At 60.9% G+C, this 18,083-nt stretch overlaps 1 protein-coding gene across 6 annotated transcripts; it reads left to right on the top strand.

Moving 5' to 3' along the window:
- Nucleotides 1-5,929: 5,929 nt before the first annotated feature.
- On the top strand, nucleotides 5,930-18,074 carry LOC135403347 (calcium/calmodulin-dependent protein kinase type IV-like). Of its 6 annotated transcripts, XM_064637301.1 has the most exons (13): nucleotides 5,930-5,992; nucleotides 6,321-6,857; nucleotides 7,253-7,339; nucleotides 10,229-10,307; nucleotides 10,637-10,699; nucleotides 13,071-13,153; nucleotides 13,248-13,320; nucleotides 13,779-13,869; nucleotides 13,966-14,040; nucleotides 14,234-14,309; nucleotides 14,425-14,551; nucleotides 14,643-14,795; nucleotides 15,384-18,074. In XM_064637301.1, exons 2-13 carry the CDS (start codon nucleotides 6,820-6,822, stop codon nucleotides 15,609-15,611), a joined length of 1,173 nt encoding a protein of 390 aa, XP_064493371.1. In that variant the 5' UTR covers nucleotides 5,930-5,992; nucleotides 6,321-6,819; the 3' UTR covers nucleotides 15,612-18,074. The 6 variants fall into 6 exon arrangements, with proteins under 6 accessions (XP_064493371.1, XP_064493372.1, XP_064493370.1 ...); XM_064637302.1 differs by lacking the exon at nucleotides 5,930-5,992 and having other exon boundaries at nucleotides 6,279-6,857; nucleotides 7,256-7,339; XM_064637300.1 differs by lacking the exon at nucleotides 5,930-5,992 and having other exon boundaries at nucleotides 6,279-6,857.
- The last annotated feature ends 9 nt before the right edge of the window (nucleotides 18,075-18,083 follow it).

Here is an 18,083-nt window from a genome sequence, read left to right as displayed (position 1 = left end):
TAAGACACTGGCAATTTTTAATTAGTTTCCTTTCTCCCTCCTGCCTCCCCGAGCAGGCATGTGGAACCGGAACAGGGCAGCCCGGAAAGGAGCGGGATCCAGAGGTGACAAAAGCACTTTTTATCCTTGATATGATTATTAATAATACACTCGTTTACCTAACGAGGCGGGAGCGCAGGGTGGGGGGTGTGCAGGGAGGTGATTAGAGCTTCTTCCTTCAGCTGCGGCGATGGAGGAGCAGCTTTAAACGCTGGAACCTTTAAATGTTGTCTGGGAGCAGCTCCGGGATGTTGGTCCCCTCCCCACAAACACCCACGGCCCCCCAGCCCAGCCCTGGCTCCCGACACGGCGGGTCCTGCCGGTGTCCCCTGGCTCGAGGGGGGAATTTTTCAGGAGGCCCTTGAAAGTGGCCCCCTCACTCACACGTGGGTGACCCCAGCCCAGGAGTAACTGGAAAACCCACAGGGCTCATCTCACCCCTCTGATAACGAGCCTGGTGTAATTAAAGCCTTAATGGCTGGTTTGGGGGAGCCCCAGGGCTCTGGCACATTCCCTCTCCCCCTCCAGGCCCACCAACCCCACAGGGGATGCTGTGAGTCCCCATTTTGGGGGTCCCACCACCCTGTGCCTCCCCGAGGGGCTGTGCTAAAGCCAGAAGCCCTCGGATGAAGGTTCAGGGACACAGTGAGGTGCTGGTGCCACGTGTCCTGTGTCACCAGAGCCCTGGATGGAGGTCACTGCCACTGCCTCTGGCTGGTGCTGAGCGGGGCAGCCCCGGCGTGACCCCCCAGCCCCCCGTGCCCCCTGTCTGGGTGGGAGAGGTATCCGAGCATCCCACTGCAGGAAGGGTCCCCGGGAGCAGGGAAAGGGCAGAGGGGTCCAAGGAGAGAGCAAAGCCCCTCTGCCCCAAGCACCAGCACGTGTGTGCGCCCGGTGAGCCACCCAGCAAAAGTTACTGCTGGGGGGGGGGAAAGAGAGAATAAAAGGGGAAAAAAAAGAGAAAAAAACAGGGGAAAAAAGGGCAGGAAAGTCCTGCGGCCTTTTGCCTTGTCAGTTCTCCGTCTGCTGTCACTCAGCCGCCGAATTCTCCTTCAAGTTGTCATAGCGAGGCTGGCGGGGATTATGCGGCGGCTCTGTCCAGAACTGATTCATGTGGAACGCGTGCTTGACGGGCGGAACCGCCGGGCTGAGCGGGAGCCGCTGAGACCCCCGATTTTCCCACCTTCCTCACACAATCTGGTATTGTTTGGCCGCAGCCTTAGTGATCCCTGCGCCGGGGCTGTGACTGACACAGCTTTGAGGCTCCAAGGCGTATTTTGAATTTCTAAAACCTCTCAGGAAGTCCCCGGGGTGCCTTCTGCCATTGTCTTGTTTCTCCTTTCGCCTTTTTCCCTTTCCACCCCGAACCCCTCCTGCATCCCCCCGCCGCCTCCTCCTCCCCCTTTTTTTTGCCCCTTCCTCCCCCTAATTCCAGCCCCTCAATCCCTGACACAACCCTTTTTTTTTTTTTCCTTTCCCCCCGTGTTTATGCTCCGACTCTCTCCGGAGCTGCTCAGCCACTTCGCAAACACGATTTAAAAAAAAATTAAATAAAAGAGAGAAAAAACTAAATAAAGCTCTAAAAGTTCCCAAATCCTTGATCCGCTGTGGAGGAGAAGAGCTTTACTTGTTTGCTTTTAATCAGCTGACACAAACCCTGGGATGTGTTGAAAAATAATAATAGTAGAAATAAATCTTTCGCCGAGTCATAATAGAAATAAATCTTTCACCTGAACTTAATAGAAATAAATCTTTTACCTAATCTTAATAGAAATAAAGCTTTTAGCTGATCTATCGGGTGCTTGTGTCCGTCCTGCTGCCCACGCTGCTCTGGCCACCCATCCCCATCCATCCCCATCCATCCCTGTTCATCCCCACCCATTCCCATCCATCCCCACCCATCCCCATCCATTCCCACCCATCCCCATCCCTCTCATCCATCCCTATTCATCCCCACCCATCCCCATCCATCTCTATTCATCCCCACCCATTCCCATCCATCCCCACCCATCCCCATCCATCCCTATTCATCCCCACCCATCCCCATCCCTCTCATCCATCCCCACCCACCCATCCTCATCCATCCCTAATTCATCCCCACCCATCCCCATCCTTCTCACCCATCCCCACCCGGGTCATGCAGAGGGACCATCCCACAGGATCTGGATGAGGAGTTTCCACCTGGATGAAGTTTTCCCACCTGGATGAAGTTTTCCCACCTGGATGAAGTTTTCCCAGCGGGAGCCCCTGGAGGGGAGCAGAGCCCCCGTTCCCCCCGCTCGGATCGGGCCGTTCCCGGCCCCCCCCGGCCCCTCCGGGCTGGGCACTGTATAACCATTTCCCATTTCCAGTCTTAATCTTATAAGAATGAATTGAGAATGACCAGTGTAAATACACAGGTGCCACTGGGAGCAGAAAGCACTCTTTAATCTCGGATATGAAAACAATTCCCTGCTCCGCGCGCTGGCAATCAGCGAGTGCCATCAGCGCCGCGCTCTCCCCGGGAACACGAGAGCTTATAAATATGAATTAGTGCAGAGAAAATCTACTCTCTTACCTAAAGCTAAATGTTATCTGGGTCCCTTTCCAGCAGTGGCTGACATTTCCAGAGTGCTTTTAGTCACATCTGCGGGAAGACAACTCATTTCTTGCCTGGAAAAAAAAAAAAAAATAGGGAAGAGAGGGAGAAAGGGAAGAGGGAGGAAGCAGAGGAGGACGCAGGGAGACGCTGGGAAAGAGGGAATGCTGGATGCCTGAGCCTCCTCCGAGAGAGGGGAGATGCTGGGTGGGCTCTGGGTTGGTTCCTGGAGCCAAAGCCCTGAGGCAGCAGCACAAGGTGATCCCACCTGAGCCAGGCCTGGAAATGTGGGTGCTCATGGCCGGGGCATCGAGTTGTCTCAAGGTGGGCCTGAGTGTCCCCCATCTGCTGGGGTCCTGCTGGGGGGGACATGGGAACAGGGTCCCCCTCCAGCACCTCGGCTGCAGCACCGAGAGGTGAGAGCAGCCAGTGCCACAGGGATGGTGTGTCCTGGGGGATTGGTGTGTCCTGGGGGACTGGTGTGTCCTGGGGGATTGGTGTGTCCTGGGGGACTGGTGTGTCCTGGGGGATTGGTGTGTCCTGGGGGATTGCTGTGTCCTGGGGGATTGGTGTGTCCTGGGGGATTGCTGTGTCCTGGGGGATTGGTGTGTCCCAGGGTCAGGGTGTCCCAGGGGTCAGTGTGTCCTGGGGGATTGGTGTGTCCCGGGGTCAGTGTGTCCCAGGGGTCAGTGTGTCCCAGGGGTCAGTGCCCACAGCCCTGGCACAGAGCCCCTTGAGTTCTCCTCGGTGAGGGAAGACTGGGACCATCTGAGTCCCACAGGGATCCTCCTGTGCCGCCTCTTCCCAGAATCCTGGTGATTCATGGACGGGTCACCTGCTGCTGCTGGTGGGGCTCAGCTGGAGCACCAAGACACGGAGCTGGGAACATCCCCAGGGATGCCCAGAACCAGGGGGGTCAGCACTCCTGGCCTGGTGCAGAGGGGCTGTGCTGCCCTGCCAGAGCTGGGGAAACTGAGGCACAGTGTGGGAGCTGCTCCCAAACCCAGCCCAGGGATCTCCTTGGAAAGCAGGAGATGATGGGCAGGGGGGCCCTGGGCATCCCCAGCAGTGGGAGCACGTCCCAGACACGGAGTTTGCTCTGCTCCAGCAGCATCCCAGCCTCCAGCAGCTCTCCTGCCTTCCTACCCTCTGGTTCTGGGAGCACGAGGGCCCCCCAGAGGGCCCCCCAACCCCCCGGGCCGGAGATGGGGCAGGATGTGACCCCTCGGCAGGTGCAAACCCCCTCCCTGCTCCCTCCCACCGCTCCGGTCCCGCTCTCCCTGCGAACACGTCTGCGAGGGAAGGATCCAGAGCCCGGAGAGGCTCTAATGGGATGCTTAAGCCGCCTTTTAGGTTTTTAATGAGCGGATCCCGGCAGGAATGCTAAACACGGGCAGGTACAGCCCAGCCTCGCCGGCAGCCGCGCGTGTTCCCGTGTCCTTGTCTGGCTGAAGTGAGCTCTGACCTCATTTGCTTCGCGCCGTTCAATTAACGAGGCGAGCGGCGCTGGGACGGGGGGGGGGGATGCTGGAGGGGGTTCACCCCGTGTATTAATTTCCATTTTATGTTCCAAACAATTGAGCAGCACACGGAAACAGCCGGTCCCTGGCGGGGCCACTCCCAGACTCCGCTCTGCCCGCACTGGGATTTCCTGGGGACACCCAGCTCGGCGCTGGTTTGGGGGCTCAGGGGGGACCGTGGGGGTCCCCTCCCCGGCCTCTCCATCCCGTTCTCCAGCCAGGGAAGGGCCCTGTCGCCGTATTTGTTAATGTCCCTCCATCTTGTGCTTCATCCGGAACGTCGATGGCCGCCAATGAGACAGAAATGATTGGGAAAGGGCGACAGAGGGAATGAAACGTTTCCCGGGATGTTAAAATAGCCACTTCAGGCACCTAAATTTATGCTGCTCTGAAATGGGTTTTAGCCCAGCGTAATGAGAGAACAAAATAATTAATTCCTCTCCCGCAGACAAAAGGCTGGAGGCTCAAATCCAGCCCCATGGTCCCACTGAGCCGGTGGAGGATGGGACAGTTCCTGGAGCCAGGGCTGGATCACGGAGGTGCAGCCCAGGGGCTGGATCTGCACCCCGAGAGTGTGTCCCAGCTGGGGACAGGGTGCTGCAGAGGGCAGTCCCCTCCTCTTGGGGATTTTGGGGTGCTGGGGTGTGCCCGGGACTGGGGCTGCCCCATCCCAATCTCCCTCTGCCCAGGCTGGATCCAGCCCCACACCCCACCCAGTGCCCACCCAGGGGTGTCTGTGGGGGTCGTGGGGGGATTGTACCTCTTGCTAAGACCTGAACTGTGGGGTTTCCAAAAGGAAGGGGTTTCCAAAAGGAAGGGACTTCCTCTGTGCTTTCAACACAGCCCCCCCCCCCACTCTTTTGGGGCCAGGGATGAACGGGGGGATTGTGCTTGTTTGGGATCAAGTGATAAATATTAATTATGCAAACCAGCCTTTTCCAGCCCACCCTTGTCTCCACAACATTCCAGGATGGGGGAGAAATGGAGGCAGAGTCAATTTATTCATGGAGCAGGTCACTCCCTGTACGAACATCCCTTTCAAAAGGGAGTTGCAACTGGAGGAGATCAAGCAGGGCTGAGTTTGCCTCCCTCAGATATGATAAAATATTCTAATAAATACTCGGGAAGTCCATGATGAGAACAATGTTTTGTGCCATCGAGACCTTTGCAGCAGCATTTTTAGTGGGGGTCTCTCACTGCCCCTCAGCCCCATCAGAGGGTCAGTGCCCCATGGGGTGCTCTCCCTGTTTCCAATTTTTAGTAAGAAAACATAAAAATTGGATGTTCAGGAGGAATTTCCTCCTCCCTCAGCTGCAGGAACCACAGCAGCCCACAGGACACGGCTATCACTGCACCCCAGCCCTATCCCCACTCCCACCCCATTCCTGGACCCATTGCAACCCCATTCCCATCCCATCCCCACTCCCTTCCCATCCCTGGCCCCATCCCAAACCCATCCACAGTCCCAGTGCAGTCCAATACCCAGTCTCACCCCATCCCTGGCCTCGTCCCACCTCTCTCCTCAATCCCATGTCCATTCCCATCCTGTTCCTGGCCCCAGCCCACCCCACCTCTAATCCTAGTCCCACCCCAGCTCTACCATTCCCATTCCCACCCTTCCCAGCCCATTGCCACTCCATCCCCGCAACCCAATCCCGCCCCAATCCCAATCCCAGCCCCTCCCCGTCCCCTCCCACCCCCCGTCCCCATCCGGTGGGCGACGGCGTCACCGTGCGGCGGCTGCGGGCAGCGCCCGCGCCCCCCGGCAGGACGGGACCCCCTGTCCCGGGGGCTCCGGGGGCTCGGGGGGACCGGCCCTGACCCCGCGGGTGCGGGGCTGCGGGCGCTCCCCGAGGTGCGGGGCAGGGTGGGGGGCTCGGCGCCGGGGGTGCCGGGTGGTCCCGGGGATGGGCCGCGGTGCCCCCGCCCTGGCCCCGCCGCGGGGCCCGATCCTGCCGCTGCGGGGGTCGGGGGGTCGGGGCCGCCCGGACCCCGCGAGCACCGGGCGGGTCCCGCAGCCCCGGGGGGCGGGGGGCGGCGGAGGGGTGCAGTGGCGGCTCCGGGCCGGGGGGTGGCACGGCCGAGCCAGGCGGGAGCGCGGCGGCCGCCGGTGATGCTGCCGGGGAGGGTCTCGGTGCTCCGCAGCCCCGGCCCCCCATCACCACCTTCCTCTCTCCCTGCAGCCCCGCGTTTCCGCTTCCCGGCGCCTCGGCAGCTTCCCATCCCTTCATCCTCCCATCCCTGCATCCCTCCATCCCGGCATCCTCCCATCCCTTCATCCTCTCATCCCTGCATCCGTGCTGCCCGGCGTCCCTGCGTTCTGCATCCCGGCATCCTTCCATCCCTCCATCCCTGCATCCCTCCATCCCTGTATCCTTCCATCCCTCCATCCCTGCATCCTTCCATCCCTCCATCCCTCCATCCTTCCATCCCTCCATCCCTCCATCCCTGTATCCTTCCATCCCTCCATCCCTGCATCCTTCCATCCCTCCATCCCTCCATCCCTCCATCCCAGCGCCGCCCTGTGAAGCCCGGCCAAGGCTCTGAGCCGTGACCGCTCGGTTTTGGGGGGCAGCGGGGGCCGCAGGGCCGGGGGGCCGCGGCCGGGCTCAGCACCAGCCCCGGGGCGGGCGGGGGCTCAGGACCCCCCGCGCCCACCCTCGGCACAGCCCCGCGCCGGGGATGAGGCAGCGCCGGGGGGGCCACGAGCGACGCCGCAGGTAACGGTACGTGCTGGGCCCCGACCCCACCCCAAAACTGCCGGGGCTGCGGGGCGGGCGGGGGGCCGGGGGGGTTTTAGGGCGGCTGCAGGAATCGGGGTGCAAACACCCAAAGTGCCAGCCCCTGGGTGCAGCCTCCGGCCTGCCCGGGATCCCCAGGAAGGTGGGGATGGGGCGGGAAAGGGGGAGGAGGGCGGTGGGGAAAGCCGGGGGGGGGCACAGGACACAGCGGGGGGGACACGGGGGTATTATCTCGGAAAAGGCAGCGTACGTGCCTGGTGGGAAGGGGATTTGTGGCCGTGGTTCCACGCTCGATAATCCCGGGCGCTGGTTTTCCCCGGGCCATCTGGGCGCTCCGGGGGGGCCGTGGCCATGCCGGGGTCTCCCCTTCCCAGCAGCTGGCGGGAGCTCGCCACCCCCGGGCCACCATGCCGTCCTCCAAGAGCGAGAGCGAGTTCTGGATCGACGGATCCCACCGCGAGGTGGCCCTGGAAGATTTCTACGTCATGGGCCCCGAGCTGGGACGGTGCGGGCTGGGAGGGGGACGGGGAGGGACTGGGGGGGGCAGGAGACCCCCCGGGATGGGAGCGTGTCCTGGTCGGGGCAGGGGTGGGCCTGGGGAGGGGAGGGGTGGAAGGACGTGGGGAGGGATGGAGGGATACAGAGGGGGTTGGAGGGATTCAGAGGGGATGGATGAAGGGGGATGGAGGGATGCAGGGAGGGATGGGAGGATGGAAGGATGGATTGGGGGGTGGACTGTGGCAGACCCTCCCCTCACATGTAACCTGGTTTGTGACGCTGCAGCCGCGGTCTGGGAGCGTCAGGGGGGGTTGGCAGGGTGGGCCTGGGGTCCCTGTCCCTGTGCAGCTGGATGTTCCTCCCCCGTGGTGGGGAGTGGGATCCTGGGGACACCCAGCTCCCCTCTGAGCACCCCAAGGCTCTGGGGTGGGCCATGAGGGTCCCGCCTGCAGCACCCCCTGCAAAGGACAGGCAGTGCCAGCCCCCACAAAGGGACACAGGCTTTGGATTCCCAGGTCTGGATTTGTCCCCCCCTGGGTTGGAAAACCCATCCAAGGGCACTGATTGTGATCCCGGGGGAGGTGTCCCAGTGCCCCTCGGGGTGGGGGGTGCAAAGGGGTGCTGGGAGCCCCCCTGGAAGCTGGGAAGGTTGATGGTCCTGTTTGGGGGGGCTCCAGGATGTGCAGGTGGGTTTGGTGGTTCAGGCTGGGCCAGTCCCAGCTGCCCTGGGTTGCCTTTGGCAGAGGATTCTGACAAACAGCAGTTTTGGTAAAAGCAGGAATTTAAGAGCTCTTGTTGAGGTGTGGCCGAGTCAGCCCAGGGCTTGGCAGTTCCCAGCCCTGCAGAGATGGATGTAGGACAGAGGGACAGGCCTGGAGCCCCTGGAATCAATCCATCCATCCATCCATCCAGTTTTAAATCACACTGGTCTCAGTCTTGGAGCCACCCACTCACGGCCACGCGCCCAGATCCAGGTGGGATCTGGGGCAGGGAGCCTGCTCACCATGCACAGCTTTCCCTTAGTGCCTCTCCTGGCAAGGCTGGATCCAACTGTGGCCAGGAAGCCCCAGAGGGCAGGAGAGGGATGGAGGGAGCCGGGGAGAGATGGGGTGGCAGCGGGGAGGCCCCAGCCCGGGGCTGCTCCCGGCCATCCCTCCCTGCACGTGCCCCCGCCGCCGGTCCGGGCAAATCCCATTGTTCAACATTTTCCAGTTCATCTGGAAAGCAAATGCAATTATCGCCTGTCCAGCCCAGGTTGATTGGGGATGTTTATTCGAGGCCTTGAGCGGCGGCTGCGGGGGCGGCGGGGCCGGGGCCGGGGGTGTAGCGAATTCCGGCGCAAATCCGACCGCGGCCGTAATTGGGGAAATGTGAGGGGCAGCCGCGGGCACAGCGGGCTCAGGGGCCGCTCCGGCTCCTCCTAAACGCCGAGCCGAGCGCTCCTAAATGATCTTGTTAGCGGCGGGAATCAGGCTGGGAATTGTCCGTGCGGAAAAATCTGGTGGGAGGGCGACGGGTCCGGGCTGGGATTCAGCTGCTGGCGAGGGGGTGGAGGGTCCTGGCCCTGCATCCAGCCCGGCTGGGAAATGAGGAGAAACCCTCCTGGCCTGTCCCACTGGAAGTGCCTTGTCGTGGTGGTGACAGCAGCAGCGGTGCCATTTTGGGTTCAAGTCGCAGCTTTTGCCCGTTTTCCCGAGCTGGAGCGGGCGGTGGCCGCCCCTCCCCTCCCAGAGGGAACAACGGGCTTCCAAATCGCTCTTTGTGTGCAAAGTAGAATTTCATGGAGAGCGTTGGGCGAAGGGACGAAAATGTTTTGAAAGGAGGCCAGGTCTGGGGTTTGCTCCCCCCGGGCCCCGCAGCATCCCGGTGGAACTCGGTACCCGGCTCTGCCGTTGCCATGGGAACACCGTTCCCAAATTCAGCCGGATGAGTTGCAAAATCTGCTCTGGGTTTGAAGGCAAATCCCTCTTTCAGGAGAGCACCCGGGAGCGTGGGGGGGTTACGGTGGAGGTCGCACAGCCCTGCCCGGGGGCAGGTTTGGGCTGGGGGGAGGTTTTGGTGTGGAAGTCGGTGGGTTTGGGTGTCTGTTCTTGCCAGCCCGAGGGTACGGGCAGGGAGGTGCCGGGCACCTCCTGGCACAGCCTGAGCTCCGTCCCAGAAGGCGCCGAAGCCAAAGTGCAGTAAAACGCGGCCGATTACTCGGGGGCAGGAATTAATGTGCTCCGGGAGCCAGGCAGGGAGATGGAATTGCAAATGAGCCCCGGAATGGCCCCGAGCGACGGGCTGATTTCACCGTCCAGCGCTCAGAAAACGTGATTAACTCGACCTGAGATCGCCGCCGGCTGAGGGCACCGCGGGGGTGGGGAGGGAACGGTCCCGAGTCACCGCTCAGCCCGGCCGGGAGCTGTGTGGTGACGGGGGGTGCCGTGGCCGGGGGGACACGGCTGGGCTGGGGCCCTGGCAGCGTCCCTGCTGTCCCCGAGCGGGGCCACGGCGGCTCCGTCCTGTCGTGAAAGCCGCTTAAGGATTTAAACCCCCTGTAGAACTCGGTTTTAATTACAATGGCTTTGGCCCGGGAGGCCGGGGATGATGCAGGAGGGGGGTGCGGGAGGAGGGGGATGCGGGAGAGGGGGGCAGGAAGGGGATGCAGGAATTGGGGGGGGTTGCACGAGGATGGGGAGGTACAAGGAGGGAGATGCAGGAGGAGGGGGATCCATAAGAGGGGGATCCACAAGAGGGGGACCCACGCTGGGCTTCCACGACCTGGCACTGGCAAAGGTGCTGGTGAGGGGCACAGGGAGAGTGGGACCCCCTGCCCTGTCCCAGCCTCATGCCCCCCCATGCCCTCCCAGGGGAGCCACCTCGGTGGTGTTCAGCTGCCAGGAGAAGGGAACAGGAGCCCCCTACGCTGCCAAGATCCTGAAGAAGACGGTGAGTGTGGGGGTGTCACGGGGGCACTGCAGGTGAGGGGGCTCGGGGAGGGGGATGCAGTGGGAGGGAGTTCCTCCTCCCTACCAGAGCACCAGAACGGGCACGGGGCTGTCACTGGGCATGGCTCCCGTGGTCTGGGGGGTCCCAGGTGGACAAAACCGCTGGGGTTTGGGCTGGGGGTGCAGCAGGGGGGCACTGGGTGCATTTTTCTGGGGAAACGGGTCCTAGGACTGACATGGGAACGTGCTGGGGGGGGGTCTCTGGTGGGGGGCTGGACTCAGGCCCAGCAGCACAGGTGACACAACCTCTGTGTGGGCTCTGCTTTCCAGATCGACAAAAAGATCGTGAGGACGGAGATCGGGGTCCTGCTGCGGCTCTCACACCCCAACATCGTGAGTGCAACCCCCTGACAGCTCCCAGCTCCCTTGGGTCGGGCCCAGGGCTCCTGCTTTCCCCTTAACTCTGCCCACAGGCAGCCCAGTGCTGAGGGAAGGGCTGTGATGTCCTTGTCCTCGTCCCATCTTGGTGTAGGATGAACCCATCACCCCATGGGAAACCCTCCCTGCACCCCCTGTCCCCTCCCTGCACCCCCTGTCCCCTCCCTGCCTCTCAGACGGGGTCCAGGTGACTCCCCACTCGCTGCCACATAAAATTCCTGGTCCTTGCAGCTCCTTTGAGCTCCCACCTCTGATATCAAGGACTCTCCATCCTCCTCCTCTCCCCCCCCCAATCCCCTGGCCTGAGATTTCCATTCAGTAAGCAATTTCCACCGAGGAGATCAAATGAATCCCACAGAAAATTGCCCATCTGTAATGAATCCTGCGAGGGGAGATAAAAGGGGAGGCCGGGGCCGGGGGGCTGGGGCCGTGTCCCTCCCCTGCCTGTCCTTGCTCAGCACCCGGGGGATAATGGGGGATAACGGGAGGGTGGGGAGCGGGAGAGGGATTGGAGCAATTCCTGGTGCCCAGAGCAGAGCCCCTCCCCAGTGGCAGGGGCTGGGGGGCTCCATCCCACTGTCCCCCCCCTCCCCAGAAGGGCTTATTCCCGGCTGCTTAGTTCTGCTGGAAAATTGCAAAAGTGTCTTGGAGAGCACCTGAGGTACAGAAATGGCACAAAAAGCTGCCTGGCAGCTGCTGTGGGGCTGAGGGCAGGGGTGGGACAGGGCTGGGACACTGCTGGGGTGTCACTGGGATGTTGCTGGGATGTCACTGGGACACTGCTGGGGTGTCACTGGGACACTGCTGGGGTGTCACTGGGACCTTGCCTTCCACTGGCTGCTCCTGCCCAAGCTGCAAGTCCCCCAAACCCGGGGCACAGGTTTTTCCAGCCCAGCCACGTCACCTGCCCTTGGAGCTTTACTCTCTGGAGGAGCCCCAAAACCTTGATGCAAAGAAACGAAGCCAAGAGAAATCCAACCTCTCCAAAGCCAGGGATAACGGGGGAAGTGCTGGGGCTGGGATGTCCCTAAGCCCCTCAGCCCCATGGCTGTGGGCCTGCCTTGGGGTGTTACAGTGTTTGGGGGCAGTTTGGTGCTTCAGCCTTTTCCATGGAGAGTTCCCCCAGTGCCAGGGCAGATGCAGGGATAACAGCCAGGATGGAAATCACCCACTCAGAGCAGCCCAGCCCATCCCAGCCGTGGATGGCTCCTCTCTGATGTGTTATCAGAAACACAACAGAAAATCCAATTTCTGCCCTCCCTCCTCCTCCCCTCTGCAGGCAGCGGCTCGTGGAGCCGTGGAGGAGGATCCAGTCACTTTGAATATTTAAATCCCCGAGGTTTCTGTAGGGTTCTGCTCATCCCAAGTTCAAGTGATTGTTGAAGAGGAGCTGCTCTGTTCCATTATTGACGCTGGAGCCGTCTCCGCTCTCGCTATCGTGCGGCACCGACCTCGACAGCGGCTGATAATAGGATTGTAAACTTTTGAAGTTAATGGGAAAATTATAGTGCTCCGTGTATTATTCTAATGCAATAAGCTGCCACATAGTGTCTCTCACCCCGCGGGGGCTCACGGCTTGTCACCCAGCCTGGGAAGGGAATGATTAAAGCCCCATGAAATTCGTGGTGTCACAAAAGCCTTAAGAAGCACGAAATTCTTGGGTTTCCATTAAAAAAAAAAAAAAAAAGAAAAAAAAGAAAAAGAAAAGGCAAAATTGCATTTTGACGTCGCTGTTTCGAGAGAGAGAATCATCGTTGGTTCCAGATGGGCTGGGGCGGCACAAAGGGCTCAGCCCGGGTGGGGGCTGAGACAAAACTCGGGAGGAAAACACTGGTTGGTGCCTCTTCTGCTGCAGAACAGTCCCAGGGACGGTTCAGTCCCAGAGCCCTGATCCCAGAGTGCGTCCCGTGGGGCTCTGTCTGTGCCTCCTGCACCCCAGAGATGTGCAGGATTCACCCCAGGGGATGGAGGCAGGGCTGGGCAGAGGCACCGGGGCCCTGCACAGCTGGGGCTGCGAAATCAACCCTCTCCCAGGGAGCTCCTCCTCTGGCAAATGAGCTCGGAGACACGAAGAGGATAAAGGCACCGGCTCTTCCCGTCCCCAGGTTTATCTTCAGTCCATGTGAAGTGAGCAGGGCTGCTGCAAACACTTCAAACAATTCGTGTTTAAACAAATCCAGAGGCAAGGAGGGAAACTTTGTGCTGGTTGCCCTGAAACAACCCTTTTCCCCTGGCGGTGAAATGCTCCTCCCAGCACAGCCGGGCTGTGTGTCCCGCATCCACATCCCTCCTCCTCATCCCACCCCCCTCCTGTCGCCCTTCCCAGATCAAGCTGAAGGAGATTTTCGAGACGCCCTCGGAGATCGCGCTCGTCCTGGAGCTGGTGACGGGGGGAGAGCTCTTTGACAGGTATGTCCTGCCCGGGGGCCCCAGGACGGATCCCCCCCGAGATGGTGGGGGCAGGATGGGGATGGAGGGGGCTGATGGTCCCGTGTGCCCCCAGGATCGTGGAGAGGGGGTTCTACAGCGAGCGGGACGCGGCTCACGTGGTCAAGCAGATCCTGGAGGCGGTTTCGGTAACGTGTCTTCCAGGGAGGGGGTCCCACGGGGGGCTTGGGGGTGTCACTGTGGGGGCTGCACCCAAATATGCCTTGGGAGAGGCACCCAGAGCTGCACCCATCCCAAATACCCCTGGGGGAGGCGTTTGTCTGCTCACCCTTGGCCTTCCACAGGCACCTCTGGGAGATGGATCCACTTTTAGGGGAGGAGGGAGGAAGGTCAGTGCTGCTCTGCATCCCAGGTCTGCTGGAGGTGGGGTTTCTATGGAAACAGGAGGGTTTAAAAATGGGAACTCCTAACTGGAAATGTCCTCCCCAGAGCCCCCCATGCCCTGCCATGAGGGCTGTCCCCAAAGGACCCGCCGGGCGAGTCAGTCCCGGGTTTGTTACAGGTCCCCAGTTGCTGCTGCCACCTCCCAAATTCTGTCTGAGGCCCTTCCCTTCCTTCCCTCATCCCACTTTTTCCCTTTGGGCAGTATTTGCACGAAAACGGGGTCGTCCACCGGGACCTGAAGCCGGAGAACCTGCTCTACGCAGACCTGTCCCCCGACGCGCCCCTCAAAATCGGTGGGTCCGGGGCCCCGCTGGGGGGTCGTGGCACGAGGTGGGGGGTTCCTGGGGCCCCTCCCTGATGGCAGCGCCGCTCCCCTGTGTCCCTCCAAGGTGACTTCGGGCTCTCCAAGATCGTGGATGAGCAGGACACCATGAAAACGGTCTGCGGGACGCCGGGGTACTGCGGTGAGCGGGGTGGGCTGGGGGGGGATCTGGGGGGTCCTTCCCTGCCTGAGGCCGTGCACAGCTCGGTGCAGGGGTGGCTGGTGGCTGTGCCAGGCCTGGCAGACACTGCTGGTGCCCAGGAGGTGTTTCCTCTGCCGTGAGGCTCCCACCGTGCCGGCCGGGGTGTGTCTGAACCCCCAAACTCTGCTTCCAGCCCCCGAAATCCTCCACGGGTGCCCCTACGGCCCTGAAGTGGACATGTGGAGCGTGGGCGTCATCACCTACATCCTGTGAGTGCCCCTGGGGGGTGGAACCAGGGCCGGGAGGGTTCGTCCCACCCCATCCCACCCCATCCCACAGCGGGGGCTTGGTGGGTGCAGCTCCTCTCAACCCCCTCCCCAACAGGCTCTGCGGGTTCGAGCCCTTCTTCGACCCTCGGGGGGACCAGTACATGTACAGCCGCATCCTCACCTGCGACTACGAGTTCGTGTCCCCGTGGTGGGACGAGGTGTCCCCCAACGCCAAGGACCTGGTGAGGGGGGCGGCCCCGGGGGGCTCGGGGGCAAAGCTTCGGCTCAGCACCCTGGAAATAACCAAACCCGGGGCGTTTCCGTCGCTCTCAGGTCAGAAAACTGATCGTTTTGGACCCCCAGAAGAGGCTGACGGTCTCGCAGGCCCTGGAGCACCCCTGGGTCACCGGGAAGGCTGCTAAGTTTGCTCACATGGACAGCACGCAGAAGAAGCTGCAGGAATTCAACGCCAGGAGGAAACTAAAGGTGAGGGGGGGGGCACCCGACCCCCTGGGCATGGTCCTGTCCCCTCTGGGGCCAACCAGGGCCGTTTCACTGGGGTCGTGGACCCCCCACCCCAAGCAGAGTGACATGTGACAGTGCAGGGGGGCCGCTGTGGAAGGTGGGGAAGGATGGTGGAGCTGCTGCAGGGAAAAGCATGGTCAGAGGGGAAGGGCTGGGCTGCCACCTCCCCCTCCACTGCTGGGGGTTTGACAGTGGCTTTGAGAGTGGCCTTGAAGGGGAGGATTCTGCCAAGCACCTGCTAAGGACCACTCAGTGCCCAAAGGAAGGGCTGGGGCTGGATATGGGGGTTTGGGATGGACATCTGGAAAAGCTCCTTCCCCCAGAGGGTGGTTGGCACTGCCCAGGCTCCCCAGGGCAGTGGGCACGGCCCCAAGGCTGCCAGAGCTCCAGGAGGGTTTGGACAACGCTCTGGGGGACAGGGTGGGATGGTTGGGGTGTCCTGGGCAGGGCCAGGGGTTGGACTGGATGGTCCTTGTGGGTCCCTCCCAGCTGGGGGTGTTCTGTGGCTCTGCAGCTCTGTGACCCCGTGCCCCCGTGCCTTTGCCACAGGCTGCCATGAAGGCCGTGGTGGCCTCCAGCCGCCTGGGCAACCACGGGCACCACGACTGCTCCCGCGGCGGGCGCAGCCAGGGGGGTCCCCGGGGCCCCCGCCCGCCCCAGGGCTCGGGGACCCCCGGCCCCGGAGCCCCCACGGCCGGCGAGGACCTCGGCGTGTTCCAGAGCGACCACCCCCCCGTGCCCCCCGTGCCCCTGCCCGGCGCCGGCTGCCAGAGCTAACGGGGTCACCTGCGACCACCGACACCCGCCGAGCCTGGGGGGAGCCCCGAGCCCGTGGGCTGGGCTGTGGGACGTCCTTCTTTCCTGTCCTGTTCCAGTGAGTCCTCCCGGTCCTGTCCCTGTGTGTCTGTGCCCACCCGGCTCGGGGACCGGGCGGGGCTGGGGTGTGACCCCTGGGATGTGACCCCTGGGGTGTGACTCCTGGGGTGTGACCCCTGGGATGTGACCCCTGGGATGTGACCCCTGGGATGTGACTCCTGGGATGTGACTCCTGGGATGTGACTCCTGGGGTGTGACCCCTGGGATGTGACCCCTGGGATGTGACTCCTGGGGTGTGACCCCTGGGGTGTGACCCCTGGGATGTGACCCCTGGGATGTGACTCCTGGGATGTGACTCCTGGGGTGTGACCCCTGGGGTGTGACCCCTGGGATGTGACCCCTGGGATGTGACTCCTGGGATGTGACTCCTGGGGTGTGACCCCTGGGGTGTGACCCCTGGGATGTGACTCCTGGGGTGTGACTCCTCTTCCCTCGGCCTCTGGGGCTGGGAAAGGTCCCAAGTGGCTTAAAAACGAGGAGCAAAGAGCAGCACAAAGGATTTCTGTCCCCTCCCCTCCAGAGGCAGTGGGTTGTCTTTGAGGGGTTTGTACTTTCCTGTAAATAGTCCTGGAAGGTTTATTTCTTTAGGTTATTGCTGCCCCTTGCTGTGATGTCTCCAGTGCTGTCACCAGGCCCAGCTGGGGGTTTGCTGCTGTGTTAGACGAGGTTTTAGGAGCCTCTGAACCCAGATTTTTGATCCTCTCTGGAGAAAAGTGTGTGCCAGTGGTTCCCTTGCCATCCCTGGTTGGTGGCTGACCTCCAATTTGGTTTTCTTCCACCTGGTTTTGTGTGTTCCCACCTTGTCTTGCTGTGGATTCGTGGTGGTGGGGGGGTTGTCATGGAACTGGGAATGCTGGCCTGGCCTCTCCTTGGCATCCCAGGTCAGCATTTACACCACAGTTTTAAGGAAGAACAAGGTAACCCTTTCCAGGGTGCTTTGTGGGACAACTGTAACTGCTGTGCCCTGAGGGAGGGCAGCGAGTTGACACCTACTTGGGTTGTTTGTTTGTTTTTTAATGAAATCAGGGGACAAACCTCTTGAAATTTTCTAGCCACAGGACAAGAATTTGCAGATTTTAATACAGAACAAGTGACCAGACAGGAAAAGCCATATTCCACCTGGGAATTGCTGCACAGCCCCAGCTGGGGGGGTCCAGCAAGGTTTGATCCCTGAGGCAGTCCATGGCCTGCACCCCCCCATCTGGGTTTGTAGCAGTGTGTTCAGGGCAAAACCTCCCCTGGAGGAGGGTCGGTGTGTACAGGGGGTTCAATCCCCCAGGACAGGGGTGCAGAACTGAACAGCTGGTACAGGAGGGGCAAAGACCCCCCAAAAGGGGTGTTTTGCCGAAGCTGAAGCCGCGGTGACGGGCCCAGGGGTGACAGAGCAGGGTCAGCAGGGCCATCAGAGCACGGGAGGAAAACGTGGCATGAGGATTTTGTGTTTGTTTGCAGCACAAGCAGAAATCCAAAGGGCTCCGTGGAAGGGCTGATCCACCCTGTGGAGCTCAGTGATGTTTAGGGAGCTTGTAAGGCCAAATACAGAGGAGAAATAGGATGTTCAAGGGGGGTTTTTACTTGGAAAAATATTATGTCTTGAGCAGAACTGGACTTTTTTTAACTGAGCTGTCCCCGTGTGGGATGTCACGGGGGAGGACGTGGACGCTGAGCCCGTGGGATGCTGCAGCACCAGGAAATTATCCCTTTTTCTTTGCATTTCACAGCAGGGGCAAGTTTTTTCTCTCCTTTTTCTAATCCCGAGGGCTGACCTTTGCAGTGTGTTCTCATCTCCAGTCTCTGTCCCACCCTTGGTGTGTCCTTCCAGCTCCGTGTTGTCTCCATGTGCTCCAGGGACCGGAACCCCACCTTGAACCTTGTTGTTTATTAACCCGGGTTTTAAAGACTGTTTTATATCCTCTGACATGAAATACTGATTAAAGCACCTTGCAGGACCAGGCTGGAGTGCTCAGCACCCCCAGAGCCTGGGAAGCAGGGACTGGTGCTGGGAATGGCTGAGTGACATTGCTGAGCATTCCCAATCCCGCAGAAAAGTGGGAATTAAGGTTTCAGTGAGGTAACAAAAAAATAAATTACACAAAGTGTCTCCAGTGGTGGAAAGCATGGGGTGGGGGGAGGAAGCTGGGAGCAAAAACAGGAGTTTGCCTCTTATGTTAACAACTATTCCACAGGTATCCGTACTTAAAGGTAGGAAAAGTGTGCTCCTGGGAGTAAAGCCCGCGGAGGGGCACTTGGGTCTGTTGCTGTTTGCAGAGTGTGTTTGAGTAACTGCTCCAGTGTAGTGGTGACAGTTCTGGTATCGAGGTGTTCATAACGAAGTAGAGACAGCCAATAAAGTATCAAACATCACAGCGTGGG

The sequence above is a fragment of the Pseudopipra pipra genome, chromosome 27 (assembly GCF_036250125.1).
Source record: "Pseudopipra pipra isolate bDixPip1 chromosome 27, bDixPip1.hap1, whole genome shotgun sequence".
NCBI lineage: Eukaryota > Metazoa > Chordata > Aves > Passeriformes > Pipridae > Pseudopipra > Pseudopipra pipra.
The sequence above is the reverse complement of the archived record's forward strand: the minus strand, read 5'-3'. Positions and strand labels throughout refer to the sequence as shown.